This window comes from Oncorhynchus clarkii, chromosome 1, assembly GCF_045791955.1.
Source record: "Oncorhynchus clarkii lewisi isolate Uvic-CL-2024 chromosome 1, UVic_Ocla_1.0, whole genome shotgun sequence".
NCBI lineage: Eukaryota > Metazoa > Chordata > Actinopteri > Salmoniformes > Salmonidae > Oncorhynchus > Oncorhynchus clarkii.
Genome location: NC_092147.1, coordinates 56,029,161 through 56,047,048, shown reverse-complemented (window position 1 = coordinate 56,047,048; position 17,888 = coordinate 56,029,161). Strand labels below are relative to the sequence as shown.

The window sequence follows — 17,888 nt, the reverse complement described above, 5'->3', positions numbered from 1 at the left end:
GCTGCTCCATTTTCAACTGTTCTGCCTGCGGCTATGGAACCCTGACCTGTTCACCGGACGTGCTACCTGTCCCAGACCTGCTGTTTTCAACTCTCTAGAGACACCAGGAGCAGTAGAGATACGCTGAATGATTGGCTATGAAAAGCCAACTGACATTTACTCCTGAGGTGCTGACCTGTTGCACCCTCGACAACCACTGTGATTATTATTATTTTACCCTGCTGGTCACCTATGAACATTTGAACATCTTGGCCATGTTCTGTCATTGTCCTGTTGAAATACATATGATAGTCCCACTAAGTGCAAACCAGATGGGACAGTGTATTGGTGCAGAATCCTGTGGTAGCCATGCTGGTTAAGTGCCTTGATTTCTAAATAAATCACCATAAAAGCACTCCCACACCATCACACCTCCTCCGCTATGCTTCTCGGTGGGAACCACACATGCAGAGAATCCGTTCACCTACTCTACGTCTCACAAAGACATGGCGATTGGAACCAAAAATCTCAAATTTGGACTTATCAAACCAAAGGACAGATTTCCACCGGTCTAATGTCCATTGCTTGTTTCTTGGCCAAATCAAGTATTTTCTTCTTATTGGTGTCCTTTTAGTAGTGGGTTATTTGAAGCAATTCGACCATGAAGGCCTGATTCACGCAGTCTCCTCTGAACAGTTAATGTTGAGATGCGTCTGTTACTTGAACTGAAGCATTTATTTTGGCTGCAATTTCTGAGGATGGTAACTCTAATGAACTTATCCTCTGCAGCAGAGGTAACTCTGGGTCTTCCTTTCCTGTGACGGTCTTCATGAGAGCTAATTTCCTCATAGCAATTGATGGTTTTTGCGACTGCCCATGAAGAAACTTTCAAAGTCCTTAACATTTTCCGTATTGACTGGCCTTCATGTCCTAAAGTAATGATGGACTGTCATTTCTCTTTGCTTTTTGAGCTGTTCTTGCCATAACATGGCCATGTTCTTTTATCAAATAGGGCTATCTTCTGTAAACCACCACCTTGTCACTACCTTGTCACAACACAACTGATTTGGCTGAAGCGCATTTAGAAGGAAAGAAAATCCACAAATTCACTATTAACAAGGCACACCTGTTACTTGAAATAAAGCTGGTTGAGAGTATGCCAAGAGTGTGCAAACCTGTCATCAAGGCAAAGTGTGGCTACTGTGAAGAATCTCAAATATAAAATATATTTTGACATGTTTAACACTTTTTTGGTTAAAATTGTAAAAATAAAGAAAAACCCTTGAATGAGTAGAAGTGTCCAAACTTTTGACTTGTACTGTAATGTGGTCAATAGTTGTGTGGTGATGATAAATAGTTTTGTAGTTGTGGTCAGTACTTATGTGGTTGTGGTCAGAAGTTGTGCCCAGGTTTTGTGCTCATGAATGTTGGTCAGGAGTTGTGGTCTGTAGTTGTGATGTTGTGGTCAGCAGTTGTGTGGTTGTGGTCTATAGTTGTGTTGTGATCAGTAGTTATGTGGTTCAGTATTTGTATGGTCAAAAGTTGTGGTTGTTGTCAGTAGTTGTGGTGTTCAGTGTGGTTGTCGTCTTCACAAAAAAATACAGTTTTATATCTTTATGTTTGAATCCTGAAATGTGGCAAAAGGTCGCAAAGTTCAAGGGGGCCGAATACTTTCGCAAGGCACTGTATATCTATCCTACACCGTCTTTCTAAGGTCTTCGAAAGCCAAGTTAACTTCTTGGATATAGGGGGCGCTATTTTAATTTTTGGATGAAAAAAGTTCCCGTTTTAAACAAGATATTTTGTCACGAAAAGATGCTCGACTATGCATATAATTGACAGCTTTGGAAAGAAAACACTCTGACGTGCAAAGATATTGTCCGTGAGTGCCACAGAACTGATGCTACAGGCGAAACCAAGATGAAATTTCAAACAGGAAGTGCCCCAGCTTTTGAAGGCGCTGTGTTCCAATGACTCCTTATATGGCTGTGAATGGGCGACGAATGAGCTTAGATTTTCTGTCGTTTCCCCAAGGTGTCTGCAGCATTGTGACGTATTTGTAGGCATATCATTGGAAGATTGACCATAAGACACTACATTTACCAGGTGGTCGCTTGGTGTCCTCCGTCGCAATTATTGCGTAATCTCCAGCTGCAGTACTTTTCTATTTGCTACTGAGGAGAAACCCAACTGCCACGAATTATTTATCATCGAATAGATATGTGAAAAACACCTTGAGGATTGATTCTAAACAACGTTTGCCATGTTTCTGTCGATATTATGAAGTTAATTTGGAAAAAAGTTTGGCGTTGTAGTGACTGAATTTTCAGGGTTTTTTCGTAGCCAAACGTGATGAACAAAATGGAGCGATTTCTCCTACACAAATAATATTTTTGGAAAAAATGAACATTTGCTATCTAACTGAGAGTCTCCTCATTGAAAACATCCGAAGTTTTTCAAAGGTAAATGATTTTATTTGAATGCTTTTCTTGTTTTTGTGAAAATGTTGCCTGCTGAATGCTAGGCTTAATGCTATCAATACTCTTACACAAATGCTTGTGTAGCTATGGTTGAAAAGCATATTTTAAAAATCTGAGATGACAGTGTTGTTAACAAAAGGCTAAGCTTGTGAGTGAATATATTTCTTTCATTTCATTTGCGATTTTCATGAATAGTTAACGTTGCGTTATGGTAATGAGCTTGAGGCTATGATTACGGTCCCGGATACCGGATTGCTCGATGCTAAAGGTTAACAAACAGATTACTGACCATTTCAATCCCACCATACCTTCTCCAATATGCAATCTGGTTTCAGAGCTGGTCATGGGTGCACCTCAGCCACGCTCAAGGTTCTAAACGACATCATAACCGCCATCGATAAGAGAGATTACTGTGCAGCCGTATTCATCGACCTGGCCAAGGCTTTCCACTCTGTCAATCACAACATTCTTATTGGCAGACTCGACAGCCTTGGTTTCTCAAATTATTGCCTCGCCTGGTTTACCAACTACTTCTCTGATAGTTCTGTGTGTCAAATCGGAGGGCCTGTTGTCTGGACCTCTGACAGTCTCTATGGGTGTGCCACAGGGTTCAATTCTCTGGCCGACTCTCTTCTCTGTATACATCAATGATGTTGCTCTTGCTGTTGGTGATTCTCTGATCCACCTCTACGCAGATAACACCATTCTGTATACTTCTGGCCCCTCCTTGGACACTGTGTTAACTAACCTCCAGACGAGCTTCAATGCCATACAACTCTCCTTCCGTGGCCTCCAACTGCTCTTAAACGCAAGTAAAACTAAATGCATGCTTTTCAATCGATTGCTGCCTGCACCTGCTCGTCCGTCCAGCATCACTACTCTGGACGGCTCTGACTTAGAATACGTGGACAACTACAAATACCTGGGTGTCTGGTTAGACTGTAAACTCTCCTTACAGACTCACATTAAGCATCTCCAATCCAAAATTAAATCTAGAATCGTCTTCCTATATCGCAACAAAGCATCCTTCACTCATGCTGCCAAACATACCTTCGTAAAACTGACCATCCTACCGATCCTCGACTTCGGTGATGTCATCTATAAAAAAGCCTCCAACACTCTACTCAACAAACTGGATGCAGTCTATCACAGTGCCATCCGTTTTGCCACCAAAGCCCCATACACTACCCAGCATTGCGACCTGTACGCGTTGGTTGGCCCTCGCTTCATACTCTTCGCCAAACCCACTGGCTACAGGTTATCTACAAGTCTCTGCTAGGTAAAGCCACGCCTTATCTCAGCTCACTTGTCACCATAGCAGCACCCACTCGTAGCATGCGCTCCAGCAGGTATATCTCACTGGTCACCCCCAAAGCCAATTCCTCCTTTGGTCGTCTTTCCTTCCAGTTCTCTGCTGCCCATGACTGGAACAAATTGCAAAAATCTCTGAAGCTGGAGACTCACATCTCCCTCACTAGCTTTAAGCACCAGCTGTCAGAGCAGTTTACAGATCAATGCACCTGTACATAGCCCATCTGTAAACAGCCCATCTATCTACCTACCTCATCCCCATACTGGTATTTATTTATTTATTTATTTAGCTCCTTTGCACCCCAGTATCACTACCTGCACATTCATCTTCTGCCAATCTACCATTCCAGTGTTTAATTGCTATATTGTAATTACTTCGCCACCATGGCCTATTTATTTCCTTAACTTACCTCATTTGCACTCACTGTATATATACTTTTTGTTTTCTTTTGTTCTACTGTATTATTGACTGTATGTTTTGTTTATTCCATGTGTAACTCTGTGTTGTTGTATGTGTCGAATTGCTGCGCTTTATCTTGGCCAGGTAGCAGTTGCAAATGAGAAATTGTTCTCAACTAGCCTACCTGGTTAAAAAAAGGTGAAATAAAAATAAAATAAAATAAAAATCCCGGAGGTTTACCAGGAACTCCGGGAGGTTTTCTCCAAGACCTGTACCACCTGTCTCGCTGCTCATCTCCCTTGGGATTGTGCCATGGACCTGATAGCAGACTCAGGTAGCTGAAACCAAGGCTATGGAGGAATACATCCAGGAGGCTCTCCTGGCCGTTGGCACCGGCCACCATCGAACAGCTCCGGGCCCTTTTTTTTCTTCCTATACTTGATTTGTGGAGTGCCTACAACTTGATAGGCATCCGGAAGGAGGATGAATGGAAAACTGCCAATGCTCTGTTGGGTGTTCCAGGCATTCATGTATGAGTTGTTCCGGAAAATGTGTGTGCGTTAGTTGGTCGTGTATATCGACAACATCCTGATCTACTCCGCAACCTTGGAGAATCACATCACCCACGTCCGGGTAGTCCTGACTCCCTCAACCTTCCTTTCGTTATAACCACTCCCTGCGGACTGATCTGGTATCCCAAGGAGGAGACAGCGGCCTGATAGAACTGGCACTTCTCCCCTTTGACATACAGGTGGTTCTACAGGTGGAGAACCATCACCTCATCACCTCAAACTAATTAGCATAACGCAGCGGACATAAATATCCCCAGAAAAAAATTATATTCATGAAAATCACAAATGAAATATATTGAGAAACAGTTTAGCCTTTTGTTAATCACACTGTCATCTCAGATTTTCAAAATATGCTTTTACAGCCAACGCTAGACAAGCATTTGTATAAGCAGCAGGCAACATTTTCACGAAAATAAGAAAAGCAATCAAATTAAATAATTTACCTTTGAAGGACTTTGGATGTTTTTACTCAGGAGACTCCCAGTTAGATAGCAAATGTTCCTTTTTTCCCAAAATATTATTTTTGTAGGCGAAATAGCTCCGTTTGTTCTTCACGTTTGGCTGAGAAATCGACCGGAAAATGCGATCACTACAAAGCCGAACTTTTTTCCAAATTAGCTCCATAATATCGACAGAAACATGGCAAACGTTGTTTAGAATCAATCCTCAAGTTGTTTTTCACATAACAATTTGATAATATATCCGTCGGGACAATTGGTTTCTCATAAGAAGCGATTGGAAAAAAATTCTGTGGGAGCCATCATGTGACCACTTGCTAAATGTGGTCCCTTACGGCTATTCTTCAACATTAATGCGTAAAAAGACGTCACAATGCTGTAGACACGTTGGGGAATACCTAAAAAACGTAAGCTCATTCGTAGCTCATTCACAGCTATATAAGGAGTCATTGGCATGAGGCGGTTTAAAAAAATATGGCACTTCCTGATTGGATTTTTATCTGGGTTTCGCAGTTCTGTTGCACTCACAGACAATATCTTTGCAATTTTGGAAACGTCAGACTGTTTTCTATCCAAAGCTGTCAATTATATGTATAGTCGAGCATCTTGTCGTGACAAAATATCCAGTTTAAAACAGGAACGTTTTTATCAAAAAATGAAAATACTGCCCCCAAGTTTTAAAAGGTTAAATTTGATGTAGCCAAAACAGTTTAGCTAGCCCCCAACAACAACTGTTCCGTGGATGTCTATTAAGTCAGCCTCCTGCACCTCTCTGATTCATAGGGGTTGGGTTAAATGCTGGAGACACATTTTGGTTTAATACATTCAGTTGTGCAACTGATTAGGTACTCCCTTTTACCCTCTCTATTGCAGTGGAAGATATGGACCAGGAAAGGCTATTGCTTTTGGGCAAATTTTCTATAGCTTGCAGTTAAAGAAGAACATAAAAGCAACCTTTTTTATACACTAGTAGAGGTCCTTGGGAAACGCACATACTGTAAATACATAGGACTGTGGACGAACCATGTGACACACCAAGCTTGAGCAGTAGCCGGGTCTTGCCAGGTGAATGTTGAAAGATATGTTGTGTATTTTGAAAACTGATTGATGAAAGGAATTTGTAATTCATTGTATACTTTATGTTCACATCAGTCAAATGTGAAAGGGCAGCCCAGATGACCAAGTGGCTGAACAACATCAGCTCTGGCAAACCAGGTTGTGTAGTACATGAAGGAGACCGTGATACAGAGGACTCAGTGGACCAGAGAGAATGGTGGTGCTCAGGGGCTGTGTTTGACTGTGGGCGTTTGCTGTGGGTGTTTGAGGGAGAAAGACACAGATGAGAGCCAACCAGCGAAAGCACAGCCCCCTTTATTACCGACACATTGTGCCGACAACATCAAAGAGCCATTCCAGACGGAAGTCAGGAGGACTAGTGATTAACTGCAAAGGAAATGTAGTTGTTTGTCTGTCTACAACAACACAATTTGAAGTCATATTGGGTAGTCTCACAAGCATTAGAAACAGCATTTGATGTGGATATGGTTGGAACATCTGAGCTAGGGTGACGTCATCAATGTTTGTGGATAGTTGTCTATAGTGTCTATAGTTTTTGTCGATATATGTTTCTGTTTGTTAAATAAAAAGTAACCAAGTTATTCACTAAACAATAGTTTCTTCAGATACACAATGTGACATCACTCTAAGACTTCTGCCAGTAGTCCTCCCAACACCAGTCTACAAGATAGGCAGGAAGACATTTCGACCTAGCTTCAATGAAACCAAAAAGTCCTTCATTGACTTTTAGCTGTAAGTTTAAATAGTGGATAGGCATTGGGAGATTGATGGGGAAATTAGATGATGGCATTTTGTAAACCTTGAATGAAAGGCACATCATTCGAAAATCTGTTACGCATAACTGCACACTCCAAGACATTAGGTAGGTTTCCATCCAATTTGAGACAGATTTTCATGCAAATATTATAAAATCTGCATAAAACAATATGCACATTTTCACACCAGAGTTTTTGCAGATAAAAGAAGGTGCGTGATGAACATAAAAACGACTTTTGCTATTAAATTCTCATGTTCCTAATACAAAACAACAACACAATGAATTGGTTTCCATCACATTTTCAACTCTACTGATGGTTTTGTCACAAACTAATGCATTACATAGCAAATGGGCCCACTTTGGTCTTGGCACATGAGCTCTAGCCAACATCTCACACATACAGTAGGTGTAGGCTATCTACATTATGAGATTATGATGGATACGAGCGATATTATTTGTATCTTTCAAACCCAGCTAAGCATTGATCATCATGTCACCAGAATAAGACCCTCATGATTTATTGGAAAGGAGCATCAAGCTCATCATCTTGCACATTCACCATCCTGTGAAGTTCATCATCATTTCAATTCGATCTTATGTAGCAAAATTCGAAATAGTGTTTTTACATTAGATAAAAGTAGAGACTCAGAGCTACAAAATGGTATATCATAAACTGCAGTTGAGGAGCAATGGGAAAGTAATTCTGCTTTGAAAGTTGATAAACACCTACTGGAGAGCTCTTCTTTGTCTACACCCATTCAGCATCGTTCACACCCTCTTAACCTTAGCCTCACCTCACGTGGGAGGCCCTGTGCTAAACAGAGTGAGAAGTGTAGTAAACAACCAAAGATTTCAAGACAAAAAATTGTAAAATTACTTCCCTACAATAAGGAAAAACTCCAGGTAAAAATACACACTATATTTCTTGGCCTATATCCTAATCTGATTTAGCTGCAGGTCATGTTGTTCTTCACATTACTGTCTCTGGTAAACACAAACTATATCAAGAAAATTCCAAGTTTATTTGTCACATACACAGGTTACAGAAGGTGTAAACAGTACAGTGGAATGGTTTCTTGCATATTTGCGTAGTAGCAATATCAAAAATATTAGATGATGCTTACCCAGACACACTTGTCTAAATTGATGGGTTATGTGAAAGAAGTGCTATAATCCCCAGCCACATCTTGCTAAGTGAATGGGTCTCTACAGAAGGTGTAAACGTTACAATTAAATGTTTACTTGCATATTTGCATAGTAGCAATATCAAAAATAGAAAGTGTCAATACCAGTAGAGAAGTAATAAAATAATATACAGTATGTACAAGAACAATATCAATAAAGATTACAGTGATAATGGTGACAGACTAGGTAGTTACAGTGCATTCAGAAAGTATTCAGACCCCTTGACTTTTTTCACAATTTGTTACGTTACAGCCATATTCTAAAATGGATTAAATTGTTATTTTTCCTCATCAATCTACACGCAAAAACTGTTCTTTGTAAATTAAATGTATTAACAATTAAAAATATACTGAAATGTCACATTTACATAAGTATTCAGAGCTTTACTCAGTACTTTGTTGAAGCATCTTTGGCAGAGATTACAGCCTCAAATCCTCTTGGGTATGATGCTACACGTACCTCTGAAAAATACACAAATAATGTGAGATCAATAAAAGTAGTGGCAATCATGTTGGAGGTCAATTTGAAAAATCTAAAGATATGTTGTCATCTATTCCTTGTAGAGATGCCACACCGCTGCTTTTGTCACATGACATGGCAGCAGCTTTCCACCAAAGTGTTTGTGTCCTAGGTAATACTATTGCATTATCTCTTGCATAGTTCTTGATAAAGTTCACTACTCGCTGCAAGTCCTCATGCTTCAGGTGTAACCTGTGCATGCTTGGGGCAGCTCTCTTTTTGATGGGAGGCATTAGGCCATTCTCCTTGTATGACTGGAGGAGAGTCAGGCATGTTCTACTGATGCTGAAAGACAAATTCCTAATACAATAGATGGCCGTAATCACCGCCATACACACCTGGCTAACTTGATGGGTCATGTAATCATATTTCGAAGTGGAGTCTTTTGTTTAGACATTTAGCTAGTTAGCTAGCTAAACAGTGAACCATAATCCCAACCCATAGAGTACTAGCAATACAAACCGATTTTCATAGTTAGCTAAAGCCACCCAACCAGGTTCAATGTTAGTTATCTAGCTAACACTAGGCTATAACTAGCAATACAAATGCATTTCTGAGAAATGATTAATATTACTACACAGATCGTACACGTACCGCTAGCTAATGAGCCAGCCAGCTAATTTTAGCTAGTTAGCTAACATTACACTTTAACTTGGAGTCTTTTGTTTAGACATGTAGCTACAGTAGCTAGCTAGCTAAACAATGAACTGTAATCCCAAGACATAGAGTACTAGCAATACAAACTGATTGTTAGACTCTTACCTGTATACATGGATGATCGCTTCACAGCAGACTGCAAGCCTTTCATTAAATAAGACGTCCTGTGTCATTTCCATTTTGTTTGTAAAGCTTGCTTGGCCCATTGTACCAAGTCACTCTGGTTCACACTGACCGTGTGCAATGCTTTAAGAATCATCAGATCTTTCTCCCTCTCTGTCACGGATGCCATGGTTGCATTTAGTTTGACGATGTAATCCAGAGAAACACTTTTGAAGGTCTCCATGATATCTTGAAAAAGCTGCAGTAGGAAGGATTATATACACATACCGTGCAGCTCATATTATAGACAGAAGGTGCTACTTGGCAAACTATCTGAACTCATCTGAAATGCAGGCAACATATATTAATTATTTAAATTGCAATAATGTATTTTGATTGTGTGTGTAGGAAAGGAGGGCGTTGGATGGTAGAGAAGCAAAAATATGCAAGCAAAATTGAAAATAGGATGACTAAAAAAAGGACCCAGCTGCTGGATCAATCCCTCACCCCAATGTGGTGTGTTTATGTCACAACTCAACACACTGTGTTTGTTTTAACCCAGCAATACCGTATAATTTACCCAGCAGTTGGGTCAAGCACTCAACCCAAAGCGCTGGATTAAAAGCATAATCCAAACCCGCTGGGTTGAAATAACCCAATGCTGTGTTAGCCCGATATTATTTTTAACCCAGCATTTTGTAGAGTAACAATAATTCATTTGGGAAATATTATATGAATTTTCAAAGTAGGCGTAATTCAATTTCTACCTTTTAAGATGCAAATATAGAAATTGAGTAATTGTTTTCAGTTTCCTAATTTAGTTTTGTTTTCTGATTGTTTCAGTGCATGCATACAAAAAGCTTTGGACGAAGGACTTCCACAGGGTTGCCATCTCAAAAGTTCACTCAAAATGGCAATAGTTCTGAACTTGAGTTTGATTTAGTTTTGTTGTTTTAATTATTACAATTTTGTTAATTATATTTCAAACTTCCAGTGGTTAATTAATCAATTGCTCTGTTATCACTAGGCTCATGCAAATAATTCTGTAGTTGGCCCTTTAAACATCCTAAGGTCATAATCCCCATAGTGTTCACATGTCTCTCATGTAAATGTTGTAGCTACAGTGGGGCAAAAAAGTATTTAGTCAGTTTAGCCACTTAAAAAGATGAGAGAGGCCTGTAATTTTCATCATAGGTACACTTCAACTATGACAGACAAAATGAGAGAAAAAAAATAAATCCAGAAAATCACATAGTAGGAATTTTATTGAATTTATTTGCAAATTATGGTGGAAAATAAGTATTTGGTCAATAACAAACAAGCAAGATTTCTGGCTCTCACAGACCTGTAACTTCTTCTTTAAGAGGCTCCTCTGTCCTCCACTCGTTACCTGTATTAATGGCACCTGTTTGAACGTGCTATCAGTATAAAATACACCCGTCCTCAACCTCAAATAGTCACACTCCAAACTCCACTATGGCCAAGACCAAAGAGCTGTCAAAGGACACCAGAAACAAAATTGTAGACCTGCACCAGGCTGGGAAGACTGAATCTGCAATAGGTAAGCAGCTTGGTTTGAAGAAATCAACTGTGGGAGCAATTATTAGGAAATGGAAGTACTATCAGTGCTATTTTACAACATCTGTTGTACATGGATGGTACAAGCAACAGCATCGCCTTAACCCACGTAGAAAAGTAGCCCATCAACATCAAAAGTCAACGTACATAAAAACAAATAAGTAGTAGTAAGGTTGCATTTAAGACCACTGATAATCTCCCTCGATCTGGGGCTCCATGCAAGATCTCACCCCGTGGGGTCAAAATGATCACAAGAACGGTGAGCAAAAATCCCAGAACCATACGGGGGGACCTAGTGAATGACCTGCAGAGAGCTGGGACCAAAGTAACAAAGCCTACCATCAGTAACACACTACGCCGCCAGGGACTCAAATCCTGCAGTGCCAGACGTGTACCCCTGCTTAAGCCAGTACATGTCCAGGCCCGTCTGAAGTTTGCTAGAGAGCATTTGGATGATCCAGAAGAAGATTGGGAGAATGTCATATGGTCAGATGAAACCAAAATAGAACTTTTTGGTAAAAACTCAACTTGTCGTGTTTGGAGGACAAAGAATGCTGAGTTGCATCCAAAGAACACCATACCTACTGTTAAGCATGGGGGTGGAAACATCATGCTTTGGGGCTGTTTTTCTGTAAAGGGACCAGGACGACTGATCCGTGTAAAGGAAAGAATGAATGGGGCCATGTATCGTGAGATTTTGAGTGAAAACCTCCTTCCATCAGCAAGGGCATTGAAGATGAAACGTGTCTGGGTCTCTCAGCATTACAATGATCCCAAACACACAGCCCGGGCAACGAAGGAGTGGCTTCGTAAGAAGCATTTCAAGGTCCTGGAGTGGCCTAGCCAGTCTCCAGATCTCAACCCCATAGGAAATCTTTGGAGGGACTTGAAAGTCCGTGTTGCCCAGCAACAGCCCCAAAACATCCCTACTCTAGAGGAAATCTGCATGGAGGAATGGGCCAAAATACCAGCAACAGGGTGTGAAAACCTTGTGAAGACTTACAGAACATGTTTGACCTCTGTCATTGCCAACAAAGGGTATATAACAAAGTATTGAGAAACTTTTGTTATTGACCAAATACTTATTTGCCACCATAATTTGCAAATAAATTCATTAAAAATCCTACAATGTGATTTTCTGGAGAAAAAAAATTCAAATTTTGTCTGTCATAGTTGAAGTGTACCTATGATGAATATTACAGGCCTCTCTCATCTTTTTAAGTGGGAGAACTTGCACAATTGGTGGCTGACTAAATACTTTTTTGCCCCACTGTACATACAAATATTAAATAAACAATTAATTTGGGAAATATCCTGTCTTTGCTATTTTCTTCTTTACACACACAGGGGTACTCAAGAGTGAGGCAACCATTGCATCTGTGTTTTGGAATGGATGATGTCAATGCCCTATGTTATGATTTAATGTTTGAGGAGGCTCTATGGTGTTTCTTTGTTTGAAAAGGCCAACATCCTATTTTACTATTTTAGGAGGAAGTCAAACAAGTAATGCTCAGTTGGATCTTATCGTCGAGACTAGGTCCTCTAGACAATGTTTTTGTTTCTTCATGAATAAGTTGATAGTGAAAGGCTGTCTTTGTTGTTGACTTGCATAGCTAATGTTTGGTCTATTCCTTTCACATTTGCGTCCACACTCTCCGCATTTGAATGGTAATATACAGTACATTAAACTGATATTTTCACTGTAGTTCTCCTAAACAAAGATTCTGTTTAAATTCTTAGTGTTACAACTAATTCCTGTAATTTTGGGTAACCACTGTAAATTATAGGTGTTACAGTAATTTACAGGCTACTGTGCAGCGAGCAATTGACTACAAATTCATAAAACACAGTAACTTTGTTTTTTATATTTACAGTACATTTACTGTAACTTACTTGCTACTTTGCTGACAGTCATTTTCTGTTAAAACTACAGGAAATGTTTTACAGTGTAGTGGTCCTGCCTATCTGACAGAGTCATGAATTCATAACATGATGGATCATTCAAGTGGAACTGAAAGATAGATACTGTATCCTCAGCTATTTTAACTTAGAAATGAGGGCAGTGATGGCATACGGCGTGTAGCGACTACTCAATAGGCAAATTTCTTGAGGAGGGATACATAATGTACTTGTTTACCAAAATGAGAGTTGACGTGACGTATAATGTCTCTTACAGAGGATAACTGATGGCATGTAATAATATGTAATAATATGGCACTATAACAAATGCCATCACTGGTGTACTTACACAAAAACTCCAAAAAGCAGAACTCGTATGCCAGTCTCCATCACCAGAGCTCTTATGTTTTTCCTCCGGTCTGGGAGCGACATATTTATGAATCTTGAGACAATCCGTGTGGTTTAATTGACAAGCAGGGGCAGTCAATTCTCTATGCTCACTTCATAAAATAATCCACCTTTCGACTAGGGCTTATTCATTGTCAGGCACTATAGGAAGCAGTTTGCGTATCCACACGTCGTGCACATCTGTCGCGACTTGGTCAGCTGAAATGGAATCTTCCCTCCCTGCCGCCTCCTTTCTTCGCCACTGTAGCTCCACCGTCGGAGGTTTTGGGGAGAATTCTCCTTATTGCACCTCAATTGATAAATGCTCCATCTTTATTGCATGAATGTCTCATTCGTCCGTTCCATCAATTAGCCAATTAGGTGAGAAACGGGAGAGAATGGTGGACACGCAGCTATGAGAGACTCTCCTGAAAATATGGAGACTCTAAGAGGAGAGAGAGAGAGGAAAAAAGGGAGAGGGGACATATGATGCTGAGCGGATTATGGGGAGTTGTCTCCTTTTCATTGCCCCGTCTACCAGATACAATCAAGAAGCTTGCAGACAAAAAATTATATGTAAATTCTTGGTAGGCTATGTACATTGTAAAGGGGTTGCCGTGAATTTGACAGTAGCTTACAAGCTCATTGGCAATTAAGTTAGGCATACTGTATTTCATATTGCAGTCCACCTTCTGTAATCTAAATACACAATAAAATCAAGTACTGTGTAATGAAACAGCGTACAATATCATAAAATGGACTATATTATGTGTAAAAAAGTAAATGCTACCGTAGCCATGATGAATAAATGAATTTCATTAAGGGGTTTGTATTCAGTATTTTACTGTAATTACAAAGGATTGCTAGGTAATGCACAGCAAATAATCAACTGTTGAATCAACAATGACAGTGTTACATGTAACACTGGGCCAGTGTCTTTGAAGGTCCACAATTTTGTTACACTTTGTCGGTGTGCGACATTATCTATAATATTTTGTCTGTTCAAAATTATTTTGACCAGCAGGTGCCACTAGTGTACACTGTCGATCAAAGCCTCGAGTAATAAACCTATTTTCGACACAATTGGCTGGAAATGCTAAATGCTTCAGGAAGCTTAGTATCCCCATCACTATTAGGAACCTCCTGGTTTACAGAAAACATCAAGGCCTGCAAGTCACATTATGCTGGTTAGGACATCCAGCATTTTGAACTTCTATTCAGAATCAATCAATTTAATGTATTTATAAAGCCCTTTTCACATCAGCAGTTGTCACATAGTGCTTATACAGAAACCAAACCTAAAATCCCAGAGTGCAAGAAATGCAGACGCACAGTGGCTAGGAAAAACTCCCTAGAAAAGCATTAACTTAGAAAGAAACAGAGCGGATATAGGATCTGAGGGGTTGCGAGGCCTCTTCCAGCAAAGACTGTCAAGGTTAGGAAAATTGTTAGAAGGAGACTACTTAAACCATTTAAAATGGAAAAATCGTTTCAGTAACAGGTGCAAAAAATCTAACTAACTGATTGGATTAGTTTAATCAATCAATCAATGTACATGCAAAAACACAGACAATAAAAACAATCCTAAAAAAATGTAGTTGCAGTTGAGCATGCTGGGAAATATGATAATGGTGGCCATGGTTTTGATGGGAATGTTTTACTCTCCACAGAATAAAACTGACACAATCCCAATCTCACACTCAATCACAAACCCTGTTTTTTTTTTACACCACTGAGTGTTATTTCCACTCTTATAGAGTTAATTCACCTCTTGAATCAACACAAAAAAAATTACATTTTAAAATCAACACTAGATCTCTGGCCAATACAGCAGATCAATTAACATTTGGTGTTTTAAATCACTTGCACTTCTAGATGTTATCAAAGGCTTCCAAACTGGAAACGACTGCAGGGCAAAACAGTCCAAAAGCACATGGCAATATGCTCAACCATTTAAAGACGGATTTCAGATATTTTTTTATGTTTCCTTTTAAAAAGCGATATTGCAAGTATAAATATGTTTTGAGCAAAATAGTAATTTTTTAACTTTCTTTGCGTTCTCAAATTGCCACCCTCAGACCAATTGGAAGGCATTACGTCATTGGCCATAACCCCACCCCTTCTGTAAGTTAGGTTACCTGGATGCAGAGTTGCTTACTGCTATCGGTAATCCAGTAACATTGTTTTGGAGAAAGTCACAGAACATCTCAGGATGCAAGACACCCAAGCCAATTTTTAAAAAATCTTTCAACAAGTCCAGAATGCCGGCAAAGAAAGTTGATTTTTTTGGGGAAAGTTGAGTCAGACAATGTTCATTGCAAATCAAAATCACATTGTATTTGTCACATGCGCCGAATACAGCAGGTGTAGACTTTTCAGTGAAATGCTTACTTACAAGCCCTTAACCAACAATGCAGTTTTAAGGAAAACAACCATTAAGAAAGTATTTATTAAATAAACGGAAGTAAAACAATAGAAAAAAAACTAACAATTAAAGAGCAACAAAAAAATAACAGTAATGAGGCTATATACAGAGGGTACCGGTACAGAGTCAATGTGCGGGGGCACAGGTTAGTCGAGATAATTGAGGTAATATGTACATGTAGGAAAAGGTACAGTGACTATGCATAGATTATAAACAGAGAGCAGCAGCAGCATAAACATGGAGGAGGGTGGGTCAATGTGTATAGTCTGGGTAGCCATTTGATTAGCTGTTCAAGAGTCTTGGGGGTGGAAGCTGTTAAGAAGCCTTTTGGACCTAGACTTGGTGCCAGTACCACTTGCCGTGCGGTAGCAGAGAGAACAGTCTGCGATTAGGGTAGCTTGAGCCTTTGGAAATATTTAGGGCCTTCCACTGATACCGCCTGGTATAGCGATCCAGGATGGCAGGAAGCTTGGCCCCAGTGAGGTACTGGGCCGTACGCACTACCTTCTGTAGTGCCTTGCGGCCGTTGCCTGAGCAGTTGCCATACCAGGCATTGTGGCAACTAGATGGTGCAGCTGCAGAACTTTTTGAGGATCTGAGGACCCATGCCAAATCTTTTCAGTCTCCTGAGGGGGGAAAGGCATTGTTGTGCCCTCTTCAAGACTGTGTTGGTGTGTTTGGACCATGCTAGTTTTGTTTGTGATGTGGACACCAAGTAATTGTGTAATGTGGCAAGATACAGAACGGCAGGCAGGCTCAGGGTCAGTGTAGGCAGAATGGTCAAAACCGGGAAAAACTAGAAAATATGAACTAGAACAGGGGAAAAAGGGGAAAAACTCTGGTAGGTTTCACCAAACAAAACGAACTGGCAACAGACAAACAGAGAACACAGGTATAAATACACTGGGCATAATGGGGAAGATTGGCGACAGCTGGATGGGGGTGGAGACAAGCACAAAGACAGGTGAAACAGATCAGGGTGTGGCAGATGTAGGAAGAGGTACAGTGATCGCTTTTTACCACACAATCGTGAGATTGCTGATTTTTTTGGGAAGGTGCTTAAAAGGCTGTGGGACTTGGAGTCGGAGATTGCTGAGTTTTTGCAAATGAAAGGAAAATATGTGGATTTCCCTCAACTGCAAGATAAAGAATGGTTGATTGATTTTTGCCTTCACCGTGGACATCATGGCCCTCATGAAAGAACTGAATTCCAAACTACAGGGGAAGGGTCTTTTTGCAGATCAGATGTCAAAACCTTCAAGGGAAAATTACTCCTCCTGACCAGCCAAGTAGAAGCCAACAATCTCACCCAACTTCCGACATTACTAGTTTGTTCCCTATCAGATGACTAGCAAAAGAAGTATACATCGCAGCTGCGTGCTTTGAAAGGTGAGTTTTCTCGTAATTTTGTGGATTTCAAAGTATAGGAAAATGACATGCTGTTGGTTTCTTCTCCTTTCACCTTGAATGTGGATAATGCTCCCACTGACCTGCAACTTGAGCTTATCGATCTTAAGTATGAGGCAGTGATTGGAGAACTATTCAAAACAATGTCACTGATGAGGATCTATGCATCTCTTGATGAACAAAACTTTCCAAAGATTATGAGTCACTCAGAAGGTGTTTGTACTGTTTGGGTCAACCTATGTATGTGAACAGACATTTTTAGTGATGAAATACGACACAGATCATCGCTTACTGATTCTCACCTCTCAGCAACCCTGCACATAGCAACGTCAGAAACTATACCTGACGTCAATGCCCGTCAGAGACTTCACTCCTCACACTGATTGAGTTGATACAATGTAATGTTGAGCTCTCTCTTTCTTGTGTTTTTGTGCATACCCGTTAACAAAAATTCTGTCTGTGGTGCTGAATGCACAGCATACTTTTCCCACCATGTAGTTCATTGCATTTTTAATAATGAAATGACCTATCAAAAGGAGAACATGGATGTGGTTTATTTCTGTGCATGTTAAAAAAGTAAAATAAGTAGCATATCTGGACGTGATTTACAGCAGATATATGGGTCAACAGTCATACACATGATGTATATTCCTGTAATATGACTCTGGCCCGCGATGGCAAAAATATATTCTAAT

The 17,888-nt window shown here is 40.1% G+C and overlaps 1 protein-coding gene across 1 annotated transcript in view; it reads right to left on the bottom strand.

The window, feature by feature from the left end:
• LOC139406872 (phospholipid phosphatase 4-like) overlaps positions 1–17,888 on the bottom strand; it is a 185,431-nt gene that overhangs the window by 115,631 nt on the left and 51,912 nt on the right. Inside the window, exons 3-4 of the mRNA XM_071150034.1 lie at positions 16,223–16,348; positions 13,324–13,416 (exon numbers count right to left, since the gene is read on the bottom strand). Of these exons, the coding sequence (XP_071006135.1) occupies positions 13,324–13,416; positions 16,223–16,348 (219 nt within the window). The remainder of the gene's footprint in view (positions 1–13,323; positions 13,417–16,222; positions 16,349–17,888) is intronic.